General features: G+C 42.6%; 1 protein-coding gene and 1 long non-coding RNA gene across 3 annotated transcripts in view; one reads left to right on the top strand and one right to left on the bottom strand.

Moving 5' to 3' along the window:
• The window catches only part of NEGR1 (neuronal growth regulator 1), a 212,507-nt gene that overhangs the window by 20,425 nt on the left and 171,660 nt on the right, over window positions 1-20,422 (bottom strand). The window contains exon 7 of one of the 2 annotated variants that reach the window (XM_017805654.1): window positions 5,383-5,424. The exons of the other annotated variant lie outside the window; for it this stretch is intronic. Within the exon in view, the coding sequence (XP_017661143.1) occupies window positions 5,383-5,424 (42 nt within the window). The remainder of the gene's footprint in view (window positions 1-5,382; window positions 5,425-20,422) is intronic. 2 annotated transcript variants of the gene reach the window in all.
• Window positions 453-2,141, top strand: LOC108492859. The gene is made up of 3 exons (XR_001873265.1): window positions 453-542; window positions 1,452-1,613; window positions 2,043-2,141. It is a non-coding gene; the product is annotated as an uncharacterized LOC108492859 (long non-coding RNA).

Raw genomic sequence — 20,422 nt, forward strand, 5'->3', positions numbered from 1 at the left:
ACCCAGTTCTAATCCCATTTTTCAGCTGATAGAAAGTAGCTCTTTTGATATTAAATAATGCATCTCTTCAGCAAGCAGTGAATAATATGATTTACTGTGTTCAAACAGGCTGGTGAAATGATGCAGTCTCTAACCACTGCAGAATGTCACTGAGCACACCCTGCGAGCTGTCTGAGACGTGCATTCTGCTCAAACAGAAACATTTACCTAATTCCATAGATTCTGCTTTGAGGATGGAGCTTTCACAGAGTGATTTAAAAACATCGAGTTCACCTGTTTGTAACAGCAGATGTATGTAATGCTTTAAAGACAGCTATTTCCCAGAGCACAGGCACTGTATAATTCCCAGTGTTCTTAGTTTAAGCGCCGTGTTCCCACAGGAACACGTTACCACAGAATTTACTGGGCAGGTGCACTGAGCTGGGGGAACACAAAACAATTTCTTTCTAGCAGAGAGAACTACGCTGGAATTTCACATCTGCTTGGAGTTCTGAAATGCAACAGCAATGCCCATGAATGTAAAGCTTTCATCTAATTAACAAGTAAGTTTAATATACTGGTATTTTTTCTTTAGAGACTGTTCTCCAGTTTGGTACAAAACTACTTGGTAACTCTATATCTGTTTTATATTTGTTATATTTGACAAAAAAAGCTCTGGTGTGGTTCTCCCGGGTGCTGGAGGGTGATTCAGCCATCAGCTGCATACATGGGGACACGGGGCAGCCTGGGAGACTCTGCCTCCCTTCCCAGGGTGGGGTCATTTGGAAGGCAGTGAAGTGGCCACCAAGCATCAAAAGCTCTTCGAACAAACAGACATCTGTTCCTAACATGATTTAGAAGTTAAATTTGCAGTGGTCCAGGATCTGTTACCCTAAATCTGGATCATCCATTCATACTTGTTTAGTGTTTTGGAAGGAATTCCACAAACTGGGAAAGAAAGAACAGTTTGAGTGTTGGCTGCCGAAGCACGACCGGCTGTGACTCACAGCTGGTCACCCTCTCCTGCCTCAGGGCTTGTCCCCAGTCCAGGGTTTGCTGCACCAATGGCTCCCCTCCCGATGTGCAAAAATCTCCATTTGAAGGTACAAAGACAAAATTAATGGCAAGAAAGAACACCACAAATTCCGAGATTCAGAGTCCAGCCCTGTAGATATTCCGTGTGCAAATCATTTATTGATTAAAATGGGATTTGCAACTGCACAAGAAGAGAAAAAAAAAGCTGGTCTGAAAGCTTCCCATGAGACAAATAGAGCCTGCTTGAAATTAGGTGTGATTTGGTATTCTGGCCTATTAAATATATTAGATATGCAGAAAGGCAGATCAGGGACAAGCCACTGAAGTTCAAGGAGTTGTCCAACCTGCCCGAGTGCTCATTTAAACACACGCTTTTGTTCCTGAGAAAATTAAATAACTTAAGGTCCTTCTCTCTCCAACTCCAATTTTTATAATAGTGCCTCATCAGATGTGAAATCATTAATTAAAGAAGATTCCTCAATTATTCTCTGTGACCTGTCACAGTTACTTGTTTAGTCAGTGTTAAGAATTCAGCAGCATCTTCAAAGGCTTTTCAAGACACCACCTGTGAACTAATTACACTGAAGGAGGAGACGTTTGTAAGTACCTCCAGCTCCTGGTGCTGCCTGACAAAATAGATACCAACCCTGGCCTTAATTTTTTTAACTTTTTGTAGCTAATTCTACATGTTTTAAGCATTGCCACTTCAAATTAGGAAAGTAAATCCCCAAATGTAAAAAAAAGGGCTCCAGCAGAGAAATGCATAAGTGTATCATCAGACCCTCAAACACTGGGTGGGTTTGCAAATTATGTCTGAGATGGTTTGTTTCCTACTTGGAACTGTGAGGGATCCTTAAAGACCTTTGGGATTCCTACAGATTCCTCAGTTCCTACAAAAAGTAACTTCCTAGTTTAGGCTTTGAGAAAGATCCTGGAAAATTCAACAAGTGATGTTGAACAGCCTGTCAGTCGTTTACTTTGATTTCTGGGAGATCCTTGACCTGCAACTCTCCCTCCTCTACTTGCAGTTAAATGTTGACTCAGTTTGGGGTGTTTTCAAAACCTTTGGCTCCATGTTGAAACCCTACAAAGGATCTGTATCCTTCCAGCATCAAAACCTTCTCCAGGAAAAACATCCAGTGGAGCTGCACTGAAGTGGTAAAGGATGGTGGTACTTAACCAATTAGCTGCAAAGCCTTGATTAAGCAGGGGGGAGGCTGATGATCTGTGTTCTGACTAATGCAAGACACAAGACAGAAACGATTCCCTACAGATTATCCACATTTTGTGTTCCTGCAGGAGGGAAGCAGGACAGACAGACAGTGATCCAACAAGCTCTGTGGCTAAAACCTCCTGAGATGACTTAAACAAAGCCAGAAATTTTGTCCCTGCCCATGGCAGGGGTTGGAACAAGATGATCTTTAAGATCCCTTTCAACACAAACCAGTCTAGGACTCTAGGATAAATCTTGTTTTACTGTCATATTTTACTGTTGAAAGCAGCTACAGATGAATAACTGGGGTTTTCTGTTCCCATTTCCCACCCCAACCTCCTGCCTAATGCTGCAGCACACGAGGGACTCTGTTTCTGACGCTGGAAACTTCTGAATTGCCTCTGCAGCTGTAGAAGTTGGTAGCAACAGTGATGGTATTACCCAGCTATTTACCAGCTAAAAGTTAGCCAAGTAGAGGGACTATGACAGTGTTATTTCATTATGCAATGCCAATAGAACAGTTCAGTGGCAATGCCACTGCTGATACCAGAGCTAAGTTCCAGGAAGAAGGACTCAATCCTAAATTTTCAACCATTTGGAGAACTTCCTTTGAAAAATCCCACCCCTTCTGTTGTCTTTCAGTGGAACAGATATCTTTCAACTGCAAACTGATCTCAGAGTCCTTCCCTCGGTCATTTAAAGTTGGACTAGCTCGTGTGGCTTCAAAACTATTACAACTTTAACAGCTTCTAAATTTTCCCTCTGTTGCATTCAAACATTTTCATATTTTCAATTTTATATTGTATATGGCAAAATACCTCTGTATTTAGAACTGTGCCCTCAGACTTAAGACAGAGATCACTATAAAAGGATGTTATTCATTTCCATTCCCCCATCTTCACCCTGCTCCCAAAAATACATATGATTTTGCTCATTCATCAAAAATTTCTACAGCAGCAAGAATTCAAACACACCTCAAAACTGTGTTACTTGAACATCATTTTTTTAAAGTGAGAAAAGCTGTGCTCTTTGTTGTAGTGTTTACTTATGGAAATTAAACCCCAAAATGTTACTAGAGACCATTCCAACCAGAGCCATACAGCAGAAACCATCACTCTCTGAACAAAGCTTGGAATAAGATCAGGCTATGGGGACTTTTTAAGGAATTACAAACCCCAGTGTTAACACACAGACTGAGGTCTCCTATCACCACTTTGCACGATCGACATATCAATGACTCTTTTCTTCTTCTCAGCTTCTGTTAACTCGAAAAATAATTCCTTAGCTTATTTTCAACTGCTTGGGAGTCCAAAGCAAACCATGAAAAATCACAAGGAAAGGGGCTTTCATTGCAAGCACTATCAGCTTTTTGCAGTGAAGTCCATCCCTCCCCTCCTGCTTTTGGGTTGGCAATGGGGGCGGTCCTACATTGCTCAGGGTTCTACTGCTGTTTGTGGTCAGCCACAGGAGATTCCCTGCACATAAAGGACACTGTGCTTTAGGGAGCTCAGGGCTGTTCAGGGCACAGGAGAAGGCAGAGAGGCAACACCTCTGTGCCCCGAGTGTCCCCACAGAGGACACCAGGGATTACCCTTCCTAAGCCTTTAATTAAAAGCTACAAAGATTTATTCACTTGTCTTGCTACTCCTGTAAGTCTGAAGCTGTTGGAACCTCCTGCTGCCTGCAACTCTTGGTTTAATCTGCTTTTTTTAACTGATGAGTGGATCACCTCAATTGTTGTGCCTTTCTGGTGCAGTCTTTCCAATCATTTTATCTCAATTTGGAAATAAAATTACAGTTTAGGTGAAGGTTTTGCCAGAGGAAAATTTTCCTCGTGTTTGTCTCCCAGATAATCCTGATCTGGCTTCCCAGACTCCTACTTGGAGGAGACCTGAGCATTGCACATCTTACTACATCATGCACATGGAAATAATATCAACCTGCTGGGTCTGACACTGTAACTGCACCACGGGGAAACTGTTTAATGTGGATCAACAGAAGCTGGACCATGGTATGTAAGACTCCTGCCTGCCCCTTCCAAACCCTTTGAGAAGCATGTGGGAACCTTGTTACAGGCTGACCTGATCTGGAAACATCTTTTACCCAGATCTGGACTGGGCAGCTCCTGTTCAACATCCTGTGCTGGGCTGATTGAGTCCAGAAGAGACCACAAAGATGCTCAGAGGGCTACAGCCCTTCTGCTCTGGAGACAGACTGCGAGAGCTGGAGGTGTTCACCTGGAGAAGGCTCTGGGGAGATCTTAGAGCCTGTTCCAGTGCCTTAAGAGGCTCCAAGGGAAATGGAGAAGGACTTTGTATAAGGGCCTGGAAAGACAGGACAAGGGGGAATGGCTTCCCACTGCCAGAGGGCAGGGTTAGAGGGATACTGGGAAGAAATTCTTCCCTGTGAAGGTGGTGAGGCCCTGGCACAGGTTGCCCAGAGAAGCTGTGGCTGTCCCATGCCTAAAAGTGTCCAAGGCCAGGTTGGATAGGGCTTGGAGCAATCTGGTCTAGTGGAAGGTGTCCCTGCCTGGGGCAGGGGGTGGGACTGGATGGGCTTTGAGGTCCCTCTGAGTCCAAACCAGTCTGTGATTCTGAGACAAGCTCCACTGAGAGTGTCCTGTTGAGGAGCAGCAACAGGAAATCCCCAAGGACATCGGAATGTACTATGAACAGTCAACCACCTGCTAAGCACAAGGGCAGGTGTTTCAGCTCTCCATGAACACCTTCTGGCACTGTAAATGGGAAGGAGCTCGCAACAGGCCCTTGGATCCATCCTACAAGTCACTCAGTGATGAGACAGCAAGAAATTTGTCAGCCTCAACCCAACATTCATGTTTACAGCAACACCAGGGGAGAGTCAGGAAGAGCCAGATCATCACAAGAGCACAGAATCGCCCGCGCGGCGTTAGCCAGGAGAGACCGAATGGCAGGAACAGAGATGCGGGAGGGGTCTGCTCAGAACGGGAGAGAAGAGGACAAGAAATGAAGCCTGGAGGGAAGACACACCAATGACAGCACAAAGACAGAAGGAGACAGTCCAGCACTACCACAACAAGCTGCCCGTAACCAGCTCCGGTCACTGACACGGCAATGCATTGGGATGAGTCCCTCAGGAGTACCCAACATCCTGTGGGAATGTGTGTGGATACTGACCTGGGCTTGAGACAGCACTAGAGGTAGTAGGCTCAATAATTTCTACAAAAAGGGAAAAGGAAAAAAAAAAAAAGAGAACATTTGGGAGTTAATCACACATGGAAGACAAATACAGAATGAGACAGCAAACAGTCATGCAACAGACAGCACAGTTTTATTTCCAGGTTGGGCTGGGCACCACCGGCCCCTGACAAACCTGCAGGCGACCAGACTCCTGTGCCTATGAACTACAGCAGGGCTGCTCTTTGCCCAGCTACCTTGTGTGAACAGCACCAGGACCATCACACTCCCAATATGCAAATATTTTTGCCCTTGGAGTTCTCAAGCTCCAAACCATTTCTCCTGGGAGGTCCTAAAACCTGGCTGAAAAAAACAGTTTGCTCACTTCATCAAAGGCAATTTCCTCCCATGAATATAAGTCAAGGTAACAATTTTGAACAAAGAATGTTTTAAAGCAATAGTTTTGTGCTTCAGTGAACTTTTAAGAAGGCACATCTTTTTAATTACTGAAGTCTTTCCAGAAGAAAACATTTCTCAGAAACATCAAACCCATTTGGAAGTTGTTTACTTCCCCCGGGGCAACCAATGCAAACAACAGGCAAAGTTTAGAGAAGACACAGTTCTCCTGCATCCAGCCTAATGAAACAATCACCTGTGGCTTTTCATTATAATTTGACTTCAGAATTCATTATTCTGGGTCTTTTCATTAGCTTTGAATAGTGCTATGCAAAATGAAATACCAGTCCCAATTAATCTTGCACGGAAGCAAACTCCCATCTCAATGCAGCAATTCAATACTCTTCATAAAAAAGGTTTAACAAAATTACCAAGCTCAAAAGATCATTGACCATATCTTGGCTATAACAAGAAACTAATGAAAAAAAAATGTGAGCAAGTTGACTACAGGGCTGCACAGGGAATAGCTGAGCACACATACCGCTCTTGGCCAAATTTGAGGGGTTTTTTCCCCTTACAATTACTTTTCAGGTTAATATGATGCAAAAGTGAGTCCAATGGAATAACAGACAAATATTTTCCCAAATAAAAAGTTGTGACTATGGCTTTTTACAAAGGCAAAAGTTCCTCTTGTTGCAGAATAACACCATTCTTTCCAACAATCAAATAAATTAACATACTCACTAAGTACAGTATTTCATTAAAAAGCAAAATACCATTCCCAAACCAGCAGGGATTGTAGTACGATCGTGCCTCTTTGGATCTAAACTTAATTATAGCTGCTTAAGGTGGCATAAAGTCATATATTCATGGCATCATTGAGGCTGGAAGTGAAGGTGGTAATATCCATGTATTATTCTTGCAAAAAATCTCATTTTTAAATATATTATTAGATCAAGGAATTGGTGAGACGGATCTATTTCTAGTTTCAAGTTCTAAAACTCTTTGCAAATCTTTATTCATGAAAATGTTCAGGTCTGTAGAGAGAAAACAAAACCAGCTGGTTTTCTATAAGCACGCTCGGCTGGTTCATTAAAATGAAAATATATTAATGACTTCTTAGCAACACTGGGAGGCAGGGATGTGTGGGGCAGAGTGGGACTGGCTCTACTTCTTTTCCTGGGACCCCAGTCCTACAGTATCAGCACTGCTCAGATTTTCAGGGGTGATTGTGGAAAAAAAATCTGCAAGTATAATGGAAAACCATGATATTCTGTGCCACTTTTGTGACTCTAGTGGAGAATTCTCCTTGAGCTGAACTTTTGGGATTTGTTTTATAAAGCAGAGGAACAGCAACGTGTTCACAGCAGCTCCTGGTTTGCCCTTGACAGACTTGGGGCTGTCTGTGTGCAGGACCTTGTGTTATCTCCAGAGTTGTCTATTCTGGGGAGGCAGGTGTGAACCAAAACCATCTCCTCAGTTTAAAGCAGAGCTTTAATTCAGGCTGGGACCAAAGAGATAGAAACAAGAACATCCTGGGCATAGGGATACTGGTATGGCATTCCTGGCTGCTACACATACATGGAAAACAGGAGATTTCCGTCCATATCTGGCCTGAATTTCTTCCAGTGAAGAAATTTAGTGAATGAATTTTCCCTAGTATCTAATTTAAACCTGCCCTGGTGCAACAAAGAAATGCACTTACAGGCCCTAGTGTAATCCCATTCCCAGGAGAAATGTATGCAGGAATCTCCACCCCATTGTCATGGGAAAAGGCAAAATGTCATGTTCTCTTCAAAATCGGTTCTGGTTGTTGGTGGTGTGTGTGTGCTGGATCTGAGCGCTGGAAATGACCTGAGAGTCAGCGGCTGAGTGAGTTTAAATGAAGTGGAAGAATAAACCCCCCAGATTTGTCTGCAGCTCTAATCCTCAAAAGGGAAACCTTTGGAGAATATAAGCTCCTAAAGACACCTGGGCAGGGGAGGTGAGGTTTGATGTCAAGGACATTTAATGCTGCCTTTCACCAAAGGGAAGAGATGGTATCTAGAAATTCCTTTCTGATCCCAGGCAGAAAATAGCTGGCAGAGAAAAGCTCTTAACAAAATGGGAAACCACCCCATGAAAGGCTCCACAGCAAAAGGAGGCAAATTGCAGGGAGCAAAAGGAATTTGCTGTAAAGAAGCAATGCCTGGGAAAACCAGAACAGCATCTTGGAAAGGAAGCCAAGATCATGGAATATTTGAGGCTGGAAAAGACCTCCAAGATCATCCTGAATGCCACTATTCCCACTAAACCATAACATGAAGGGTTGAGATACCTCAGAAAAATGGGAGCCCTTCCGCTCACAAAGAAATTAAGCAGGACCTAAAAATATTTTTGTCTCAGTTTTAGCACAAGCTTAAAGGCTGAAGTTCTGCATAACAACATGGAAACGGAAAATGCCAGAGCAGAGTTAAAGCAAAATTCAATCAGCTCAGGAGGCCGAGGTCAGAGGGATTTAAATATGTTTGCACATAAAATTGTCAAAACAACAGTAAATTCATGGGGAGGGGAGGACAGCAGGGGCAACAGGATTGAGAATTACAGACGTGTTCCAGGAGGGCAAGACCTACAGCTATAGCTTCATGGCATCCAGGGCCTCAGAAAATACGAGCTATTAAAGGATATAGGCAAGTAAAAATAAGCAGGTAAATAAAGCTGGCTATCAGTTTACTAGAGGCCAATTACTTGTAATTATTTGCCTAGAAAATGTCCCTGTATATGATTATGGAACAGAGTAATTCATGAGCCCCTGTTTGCATGAGCAGAGGGTACAAACTGAGGGTGGATGAGTTCAGAAATGCAGTGTGGGGCTGCAGCTTTCCAGCCTTGCTGTTCTCACACTGCTCCTCACTGGATCTCAGGAAAGGAAAACCAACTCCTTCAGGAGAAAATCCCATTAACTGAGGGAAGGAATTCTGCAGGGAGCAGCCTGCAGTGTGAGGGGATTAGATCCAATGCCCAGGTGTCCTCCCAGGCCCAGCCTCTTCAGAGCAAAATGAGCTTTTTTTATACCCAAGAGATCACAGAAAACTAAGCAACAGTAAACAACTCTTCGTTTCAGGCTAAGCCTGAACAAACCAGCCAGAAGAGTGTCTGACTCCCGGATAAAAACCATCCAACCCCAGCTACCTCCTCTCCCAGCTCCCAGCCCATAGCACTCAGCATGGACATGGAGCTGCCCTCGGAATGCACACTGGAGAGTTCTCATGTCTTTTCATCTCAAACACTAACAGAGACAATGATCTTTTTCAGTTTTCTGGAGCCCCTCTCAGCTCGAGCTTAGCGCCAGCCCCTTGCTGGGACTGTGACAGAACAAGGCTTGAGTTAAAGCCAGGAACCCAATTTTTTGTTACAATGGTACCTTATTTTATCACCCCACAGCTGGTCCAAAATGAAACTGTTTGGTTTGGTGCAATTAATACTGCTAGGGGGATAGAGGTTTTTAAAAATGAAAAAATATGCTTTATTATGAGTAAAGCCATGTGCCACACTCCAATTCTGGTTTGGGGAATAAAAAGTAATGCTATACACAGTTGAGATTTAATGTAATACTGAATTTCTTCACTATTTTGGTGACAGAAAGTCCAACCTGTTTTACAATAAGGATAATGAACAGAAACTCTGAAACATTTTAATTGTTTTCTGTAGCCCTTGTGCCATTATTAGCCCCTGCCATTCTTCAGGGATCTGTCAGGGCAGGTTTCAGCTGGATATCAGGAAAAGGTTCTTCCCCCAAAGGCTGGCTGGGCACTGAACAGGCTCCCAAGGGCAGTGGTCACAGCACCAAGGCTGACAGAGCTCAGGGAGCATTTGGACAACAAGGAGCATTGGTGGGATTGTTGAGACTGTCATAAGGAGAACAATTCACAACAGGGGAATACAAAAAGCTTCTTTCATTCCAGCCTGGACCAGTAAAATTGTTTGACTTTGATATTTCGCCTTCCCATGTATTGGAGGAATCAATAACTGGACCAACACACAACTGGCAGTTAAATACCAACTCATTAGTTAATTAAAAAAACTCACATAACTCTTTCCATGTATGACCTTTGATAATTAACAGGGCTTATTTAAGCTAATCTCCCCCAGGCTTCATCAGCTTTGTTAAAGATTAATGATTTATTGTGAAATACAGGTCTTTAAGTCCAGTGAAGCCAGAGACTGTTTGAGAACCATGGCAAATGGAAAAACATATTTAATAAAAAATCTTTAGGGTGCAAACTAAGTGGATCGGGCAGAGACGTGACCTTAATTTATTCTGTGTCTTTCCCTCACCCTTAATATTTTGCAATTACAATTAGTGCTCTTCTACAGGTTTGAGTTATTACACCTTAATTGCCTGGTAATGGTTTATTTTATTTAAATGGTTTATTTTTTTATTAGAGGATGATAAATATTTAATAGCTTAATGCCTGTGAGACATTAAAAAATAGTAATTCCTAGCTTGAAGTTTGAGGTCTGAAATTGCCGGGGAGTTTCCTCCCTCCTTGGGCAATCCTCCCTCTCCACCTGCAGCTGTTTGCTTTTGTTTGACAGCAGGTTTTCAATAAATATTCAAATATCTTTTAGCCTGTAGAAAACCACATTATTGACACCTTTTTTTGTCTTCTTGTGAAAAAAGTCCAATGGAAGGTAATTTTTAAGAGCCCTCACTAAAAGTCAGTTCTATGGAGTCCAGACTTGAGCAAGGTTTACTTAAATTCTAATGGAATTTGATTTCCCTGTGAAAAGCAAAGAAGTACTAAACATATTGTTTTAACTCCAGAGTCTCCTAAAGACTGATTTATTTATTTGTTTTTAATAAGTTCCAGGATGAACCATCATGTTTTATGTAGGATGAACTATTTTAGAGTGTGAAAAAAATTGACTTTAATTTAATTTAATTTAATTGTGGGGGTTGTTGGTGGTGTGTGTATGTGTGTGAACCACCAACAGGCAAATCTATATTTCCATTAAAAATATTCAAAATAATATTTAATTAAAGGTCACACATTTGATTTTCTTGGCAGGAAGAGTTTGCAGTTTCCATCCCCACTCTCCCAACAATTTCCCATCTCTAAGACATTGATATATGCTCAAGGCTTTACCTTTTACAGGACTGCCTGTATTTTGAATAAATCAGGGAATTTTTTCCTCAGCAAAGGGATTTTGGCAAAAGTACCCATTCATTTACAGGCTACTTTTTGAGTGCCACAAAAACATATCCACTAATTTGAGGTCTCATCTTTGCACTTGTATTTACAAACACTAAACTATTAAAAAATGAAACAGTGCAACAAATTGAAAAAAAAATTAATAAATTAATAGTGAATTTTTTCAGATTTGAAAAATAAACATGACTAGTGAAATCTTTACAGATTTCAGAAGGACCCTCAGCACTTGCAGCCTCCTGCCACCCCACACAACATGTGCTTGAAGAAACTGCTGCCAAGCAATTACAGGAGGAGAATATAAATCCAGCCATGTGAAGGGTGACTTGTGTCAGGAGAGCAAAATGAATTAATTCATTAATTGCAAAGAAACGATGGATTTGGGTAGTCTGAGTATATGAAGGTGACGTGTGGTAGCAGTGAGCAGCTCTGCCTTTCCTCCAGAGCACCACACATATCCAAAGGGTCCAGGGACACACAGCTTCATGGAATATCCCAAGTTGGAAGGGACCCACAAGGATCATCAAGTCCAACCCTGTCCCTGCATAAGACACCCCAAAAATCCCACCCTGTCCCTGAGAGTATCATCCAAACGCTTCTCAAGCTCTGGCAGCCTTGGTGCTGTGACCACTGGCCTGGGGAGCCTGTTCAGTGCTCGACCACTCTCTGAGGGAAGAACCTTTTTCCTGATATCCAACCTAACTCTCCCCTGGCACAGCTCCAGCTGTTCCCTTGGGTCCTGTCCATGCTCACAGGGAGCAGAGATCGGAGCTGCCGCTTATGAAGAACCTGACTTACTCTACATAAAGCCACATAAGGATTATTTTTTCCAAAGAAACTGAGGCCCTTTCAGATGCAGATTTCTAACACCCTCAGTTTCCCTCCCAGGAACACTTGTTGCAGTTTATGAAATATAATGATATAACAATAACTTCCACAAACAAAGACAACCTCAAACAACATTTTCGCATTCTGAGAAGAAACATCAAATGGGCTTGTTTGAAATCAAATCCAAAAACATTTCTCCCCACGCTGTGTATCCAGTTACAAGAAACTGTCGAGTATTATCAAAAATAAAAGATAATAAAAGGCACAACCAATTTGAAGCCTCTGTCAGGACCTGTGTTTATGAAACATTCCACCTGGTTTACAATATCTCTCCTATAATGAGTGTCAGAAAAGCACCACTGAGGATGTGATTTATGACATTCCCTTCCCCTGCACACCTGAAGCATCTCAATTCCTCAGTGAGTGGCTACAGCCAGACCCCCAATCAACTATCTGTCCAAAAGCAAAGGCAATCCATTGTTTTAACCACCATCAGTTAAGGAAAATCTTTTGAAAGTTTCCTGTTGCCCCCTAAGCTGTCCCTGTGTTGCCTGACCACCCATTTTGGCTTGTGTGTTGTGCTTTGCCCATCCATCCATACATGGAAGCATGTGCCATGGTCCACACTGACTCCCAAGCTCTCTGCAGAGCAAAGAGCACCCCAGTGTCCAGGGATGATCCAGCCACACAGAAGAACCAGCAATGGAGACTCTTGTAAAAGAAAAAGCCAGTAGTTGTGGCTGCCCCATCCCTGGAAGTGTTCAAGGCCAGGCTGGACAGGGCTTGGAGCAATCCCGTCTAGTGGAAGGTGTCCCTGCGCATGGCAGGGGGTGGGACTGGATGAGCTTTGAGATCCCTCCCAACACAAACCACTCTGAGATTAAAATAATTGCATGTTTTTAATTAAAATGAATAGAGAGAAGGAATGTTTCGTGGAAGAGAAAAAAGAACATTTTAGAGGTTTTCTGAAAGTCATCTCTAAAGGCTTGATCACCCCTTCCCAGCCTGCTGCTCTTCTACACCAAGTTTACACATCAGAGCTGCATAACCAAATAGCAGAACGGACAGAGGAATAGCCAGGATAGACCACCAGCTGCCAGGGCTGGACACGACCTTCCTCGATGGCAAAGGTCTGAGGAGGCTGGTCCTGATTCTGCCCCTTTCCAGGTGCCATGTCACCCGTGGGCTCTCTGTGCCTTGGGCAATAAAACCATGGGGAACAAGTTGAGAAATCCATTGAATTTCTATTTTCAATCAACATTTGAAGTATGTCTACATCATCAAAGTCACATGAAAAATAATGTTTTTACTTAGTTGTTCAAGTTATAGTATTATAAGGCATATACAATATTTGCTCACTGGTCCTTTTTCCCTATTTCAGACTTTTCCAGAGAAAATTTCTGCTTTAATGATTTTTACAGCTGTTGAGACCATAGCTCAATGAAGAAAAGTGACAAAGTCGTCTGTGTCCTTTGAGCTTGGTCTTTCATTCATATGTATAAATAGGAAGCTCATGAATAATGCAGCTCTGGAAATTTGTGAGCATTTCTGCTGCTCAGGAACATATGATTAGCACTGCTCTGACTCCCAGTAATTATATTCTTGTTCTCAGAGGTCATTCTTCAAATCTGCACAACTGTCGCTGTATTTCTGGAAGTAAATAAGGCAAAATATCCTTTAGAGATGCAATAGGGAGACACCTGTGAAGGTGCAAGTCCTGGTACACAAGAGACACCTTTCTGCCTGGTCCCCTCTCACAACTCAGAGGAGGCATGTGGGGTTGGGAGTCCCACATCCCATGGGACACAGGAAAAGTCACAACAGAAGCAGTGGGACAGACAACTCAGAGAATCCCAGACTGGTTTGGGTTGGGAGGGACCTTAAAACTCATCTCATCCCACCCCCTGCCATGGGCAGGGACATCTTCCACTACACCAGGTTGCTCCCCATCCAACCTCACCTTGGACACTTCCAAGGATGGGGCAGCCACAGCTTCTCTGGGCAACCTGTGCCAGGGCCTCACCACCCTCACAGGGAGGAATTCCTTCCAATATCCCATCTAACCCTGCCCTCTGGCAGTGGGATGCCATCACCCCACTTATCAGAAAACAGTGGAATCTGCCTGAGTTTCAACAGAGCAAGAAACTGGACACATGGAGAGGTCTGGGAATACTTCAGACTATCTTCAGGTACCAAACTGGTAACATCCGTAGTGGATTTATAGCCCAACAGATGGTATCTGTGCTGGTGGGTCCATTACACCTTGGGACAGCCCATGAAGATGCTCCCCCTGACCAAGACAACCTGGGTTCCTGACCCAACCCCTCCAGGTTAAGCTCTAGTAGGGTGAAAGCCTTCTCCTGCTGCTTGCAGCTCTGGGAATACAGGCACAGGATAAAAGTCTCATTCTCATTTACAGACTTTAGTACCTGATCTATGCATTACCACCATGTTTAGAGCAAGTAGCCCATCCCTGCATCCTTGCACGTATAGAATATATGCCCAGAGGAACAAGATGCTCTTCAACTGCTCTGATATTTGCTTTCACTGTCACAGCAATTTGTAAGTTATTTAATAATTACTGTGTAATTATAGCTCTGCTGATCCCTGACGAACCAAAATCCACAGACAATGCCTATCAAATGAATCATTACAAGCCTCTAGAAATTACATGGTGAGATGTGCCCATGTCACAGTGAAATTCATAAAATGTCTACAATTCACATAAAAGGAGATTAATTAAGATGGAGTTAGAGTTTAAGAAGGACCACATTATCCTGCCCCTCTGCTCAGCCCTGTGAGGCACATGTGGAGTGCTGTGTCTGGTTCTAGGCTTCTCATGACAGGAGGGACATGGAGCTCCTGGAGAGCATCCAGCTTTGCAATAAGGTGTTCTCTGAAACAGCAGAAAAGGAATTTTACATGAGAGCTACCTCTTCTGGGACTTTTTTTTTTTGTGTGTGGAGCAGACCTGTGACTTTTGGTCCATCTCTGTGACACTGAGGACAAATCCCTTCAATAAACTCACCAAGTTTAATTGCCAAAATAATTTTGACTGCTTGCCCCTGTGCCAGGGTCTCACCAACCTCACAGGAAGAATTCCTTCCCAATATCCCATCTAACTTGACCTCTGGCAGCAGTAAGCCATTCCTCCTTGTCCTTCCCTCCAGCCCTTGTCCAAAGTCCCTCTCCAGCTTCCTTGGAGCCCCTTTAGGCACCAGAAGGGGCACTGAGATCTTTCCAGAGCCTTCTCTTCTCCAGGCTGAACACCCCAAACTCTCCCACCCTGTCACCACAGCAGAGGTGCAGATTTGCTAAGAGGAAGTATTTGTATGTCCAAGAAAAGTCCCAGGCAAGAGTTTCATGTAAATTGGGGAGCAATAGTTTCAGTCCTTGGCCTGGGAATTGTATTTAAAGCAGTGCAAGCTTTCAGAGTATTTTTTATAGCAGCTGTTGACAAAGACCATGAGGAGCTGAACCACCTTCTCACTCACATTGACACGGCGTGTTCTGACCACAATGATCTGCTCAGGCTGCACAGCCAGTGAGGAAACAATATTTACAGAGCCCTGGAGCAGCTTCAGCAAGTGCTGGTTGAGAGTAAACGCTGAAAGGTCAAGAATCAGCCTTTCATTTACAAACAGAAATGGTCTGGCTGCCAAATTTCTTGAGCAGGAGAACCACTGTGTGCTGGATGTGGGGGACACTGCAATTCTGACAGGATGGGGACAAGCAGTGTGGGGCAACTTTCGTCCTTTTGTTCACATGGCATCCTAATTTAGAAATCTGCATCAAGGGAAAGCATTTTGTTATTTTATGAAACTATAGTTGCATCCTGACTCTGGAGTTGATTTTCCCCTTCTGACAGATCTTTTCCCATGTTCTTGCAGCGCTCTGGACAGCTAAGCAACAGCATCAGCAAAGAAAAGGGGCTGGTACTGATGGACATTTTATTGACTAACTTAAAGATCCTACATAAGGATATGCCTTGGCCTACAGTGCAGTTACTCCATGAGATTTGTTCCTTTTCTGCTCACATCCCCAGTAATTTAAATATTTTCTTCTTTTTTCTTGGAATCTAATTTTAAGTGAATAAATTAACAGGATTTAAATGATCCAGTTCTCGAGTTTGTGTTTTATTTTTGAATAAAATTAGTAAATCTAAATCTAAAATATGAATATCTTTTTACAGGCCAATCTATAAGTAAAGCTCTATACAGTAACAGCCACACAGTAAAATTTAGGGTATTGTTGTAGGTGCTTCACAGCAGAAAGTTTAAAAGTCAAGAAATCAGCTTTAATACCTGTGATAATATACTGGGGGAAAAAGTAAGTTTCTGAAAAAATCATCATAGGCCTTTCTCTCTGAATAGTTCTGATATCACAAGGAATATCTGACGGTAACTCTTTTCACTGAAGGTTTGGAAAAGCCCAGAGAAGAGGAAGATTTTATACTCAATTTGTTATTACAAATCCAGCCAAAATCTCAACATATAAACCTGGAGGTGGAATTAAGGATAACGTTAAATGAGCTCTTGATTTTAGAGGCTTGTTGAGATACCTCAGCATTTTGTTACTCATGTGGTTCAGTACAGAGGTTAATTAGTGCTTATGGTGTAGGCTCACTGGAAAAGCTCTTGTTTTTAAACCTCTGAGGCTATTTTTAGCTTTCTTGTAGCCAAAAATTAATTAATTTTTTTCCCTTCCTCTTTTTCTTCAGCTCACAGACTGTCCAGACCTCATACTGTCAGACTAGGAACATGTAGCAGCTCTCAGGAAAATGTAATGGGAGCTGTTGAGACCATCTCTATTTTTTGTGAATCTCTATATTAGAAGGCACTTGACTCAAAAGGAGCACACACATGTCATAGACAAAGGTTTCAAACAAGTGCTTTTGTTAACTAACCTAGAATTTATTTGATAAATTATCTCAGTTGTGGCATTTTCCAACCTGTTGGACTATTTGCTTAAATGCTGAAGTCTTGGGTGTAAAATCTATTCTCTGATCTTCCTGGAAACTCTGGATGTCCTTGATCAATAGCTCATTCCTTTCTAAAGCCCCGTGAGCTTTGGTCTCAACAACTTGTTACAAAAATAAGTTCTACACTTAATAATCTTTTAATGAAGAAGTGCTTTGCATTAACTTTAAAATTTGCCACTGATCAGTGTAAGTGAATCTCTCTCGGGTTTGTTTTATGAGAAAACTTTCTAATACACCTTCTCTACACTCTAAAATATTTCAATAACCTCTTTTCCTGTAGAAGATAGATAGTAATCATCTTTAATCTTTTGACTTGGGAATTTCTTCATCCTTTATTTCCAAACACACTTTTAGGAACCTCTGCCCTCCATTCTGCCAAAGTTTTGAGGCCAAGGCTGAAGTCTGTGTTTCACCCTGAGTTGTAAAATATATTTATAGTGCTATTTTTAGCACTTCTGGTTTCTATCCCCTTTGTTACACAAGGTATTCTTTGGATTTTCAATTTTGCTAAAAAGTTAATTCAAAGTTTTCTACCCTGTGAAAAGAAACTCAAGTTCAAGGGAGCTCTGACCACAAGTGCTCCTCCCCCTGACGGGGGCAGGGGCAGGTAATTAAATTCCATGGATGACCTTGAATGTTTTAGTCATTGTTTGGACAATGCTCTGAGGGACAGGGTGGGATTGTTGGGGTGTCCTATGCAGGGGCAGCAGTTGGACTTTGATGATACTGGGTCCCTTCCAACTCAGGATGTTCTATGATTCCATGATTCTGTGATGACTGACTGACACTTGAGATGAAGCTTTAGATATGCTTCAACCTCTCTGATTTATCCAGTTTTGTAAGAATATATGTCTAAACCTTGTGGGCTGTTGTTATAATTGCAAAATTCGAGAGTAAAAGCACAAACGTAACAAAACAGAACATTAGGTAACTTCAGTAAGGATCCAGAGCAAAGATCCCCAGGGTTTTCGTTTGATTTTCCCCCCTCAAACACGGATACCCTCTCAGATCTTTAAATGTTCTGCTAAATGTCAAGGAGAAACATGTTACTGGCCTTGCTCAAATGGGTTATTTCTACCTCATCCCATCTCAGTCACTTATTGTCATATAATTCATAATAAAGCTCAAGCTGCAAAAGGGATTTAGAGAAAATTTCTTCATAACTCTCCATAATTGTTACCTGGAGCAGCCGTTGGCATCCATATGGAAGGATCTCAAACCCAACATTTAACAGAATTATTACGACTTACATGAATGGAGGATTTGGCCATTTATCTTATTCTGTGTGAATATATGAATTTAAGGTGGTGGGTTTTTAACTCTGTTGGGCTCCTTGTCTCAGCAATATGTTACGAAATTAGTCCCCCAGGTGCACTTGTGATGTGAGGAAAGCTCCCTGCTTTGGCTGAGCTGCTCAGCTGCATCGTATGCCTTTGTTCCACTCTGTGTGAGAGCAGGGAGAGAAAAAAGGTTTTCACTCTGTCTGTGAATCCCATCGGGGACGGTTGGAAGTTTTCAGAGCTGTTTTCCACTGGAAACATGACCACCCAATTAAAATGCCCTAGATGAATACACCTTGATCTCTGAGAAGGGTCCCCAAGGAACCAACTCCCAGATTATAACCCAGCTCCTCTAATGCCCTGGATTTCAACCCACTGCTCAGGAGCTGGGTGTCCATCTTCAGGTCCTTTCCATGATGGATCACCTATTCTGCAGCAGCTGGTCCTATTAGTCCAACTTGGATGTGGAAAGCAAAGCCAAGGCCTAAGACCAGAAATACCACCAGTGAAGACAAAGCCCACACAGAGGGAAGGAAGAGGAAAAAACCTTTCAGATTGTAAGGGAAGAAGGAAACCAGGAACCTCCTGAGCTTCTAGATGGGACAATGCACCAGACAAAGATGTGGCTTGGCTTTATGAAGGGTGCACAAGAAACCCCACAGGTGTGTCCTGGGTGTCCCATGACACCGATCAGACACCAGAAGAAAGCTCGATGGCTCCGATGTGTGACCACCCCTTCACAAAGTACTTGGAATTTCCTAGAATGGATTTCACATCTGTTCCCTGTCCATCATCCCTCCAGAGATGTGGAGAGAGAGACCTTCCCATCAGGCTCAGCAGGAGCTGGATGAGATCAGGACAATGACTACATCTCTGAGGGAAGGACTGAAAGGGCTACAAAGAGAAATTAGGTCTATGGCCCCAGTTCTCTGCACAGTGATGTCTACAGGAGACTTTGGGCTTGATCCAGACCTTATTAAATCAATAACTGTCTTTTGAGTGACTGCAGCAGGCTTTGAGTGGGCTCCTAATGAGCATAGGAATTTTCATTTAAATTTTTGTGTGTATATATATATATAATTTTAAAATAATTTTTTTTGATGCAGACCAGCCTGTCTGGCTGAGACAGAACTATGCAAATTGAAGTTTGATTTGCTTTGAAAGCTGGTACTTGAGAGACAAAATAGTAAAATCTTACTTAGGTAATTGGACAACAGCTGAAACTGTGGACACAAAGGGAATTCCCCTGGAGAGAATATTTCTTCTCGAAATGTCAGATTTGGTGGGAGAAGCAAAGCTATTGAGCTAAACTGAGTGGAAACCTGTCATGTATCCAAATACACTAAAACCTGATTTCTCAGTCAATAAGTGAAACTGCTGAATTTAATGATGATACTGAAATATATGAATAGAGATGACTCAAGCACTGTAATTATATCTATATAAATTACTGATAAACCTGCCCACACACAGCCTGTATAACACTGGAAAACTCCCACAGGAGTCCAGAGGTCAGTGCTGGGAGAGGGGAGCATGGCCAGGGATGGAGCCCAAACTTTGTCTGCATCAGGAGACTTATTCCAGGCAGAATCAAAGAATCACAGAATATGCTGAGTTGGAAGGGACCCATGAGAATCGAGTCGGAAAATATTTGGTTTAAATATAAAGAAAAAGTTACCAAAGGAGGGAAAAAGCTTATTTATAATATGACCACAATAGTGGAGGGTCGCTATGGATCATAGGAAGCAAGTTCAACAACTGCCATGAGTGAGAAGCAGCATCATGACTGTTCAGCCAGAATCATTAAGGTTGGAAAAGACCTCTAAGATAATTGTGTCCATGACTGAGGAGATCTCTGAAATCCCCTTAAGTCTAGTCTGTCACTGATTGTCAGGACCAGGCACAGCAGGAGGCACTACTGGAAATCACCCATGGGAAATGGTTGTCTGTCGCCTTATTTAGGAGATGTGTCATTGCAAGGCCATGACACCCCTTTGCAGAGCCCCTCGATCCCTCTGCATCGCTGATGTTCCAGCAGACACAGCCAATGCCACACCAACTGTTTGCAGTGCCACGGAGGAATGTGCATACTATCACAGGTTGTGTGCAATTCCTAATGAGTTCATTTAAATTTTTGGAAGAATATTAATTTTATTTACATTTCTGATATGAAACCCGATGTATTAAAAATACAAATCCAACAGTTTAATTAGGAATCTCTGTGTAGGAACCAGTACACAAGGCAATCAGCACGTAAACTGAGGGCATGGTCTGGCACTCCCAGCACGTAGAAATGTTGGAGACAAGATTATAAGTGTGTTGCACCAACCATGAGCTCACAGTCGGATGCTTCCTCAGTAAAA

Source organism: Lepidothrix coronata, unplaced genomic scaffold (genome assembly GCF_001604755.1).
Source record: "Lepidothrix coronata isolate B3197 unplaced genomic scaffold, Lepidothrix_coronata-1.0 Scaffold12, whole genome shotgun sequence".
NCBI classification, from domain to species: Eukaryota; Metazoa; Chordata; class Aves; order Passeriformes; family Pipridae; genus Lepidothrix; species Lepidothrix coronata.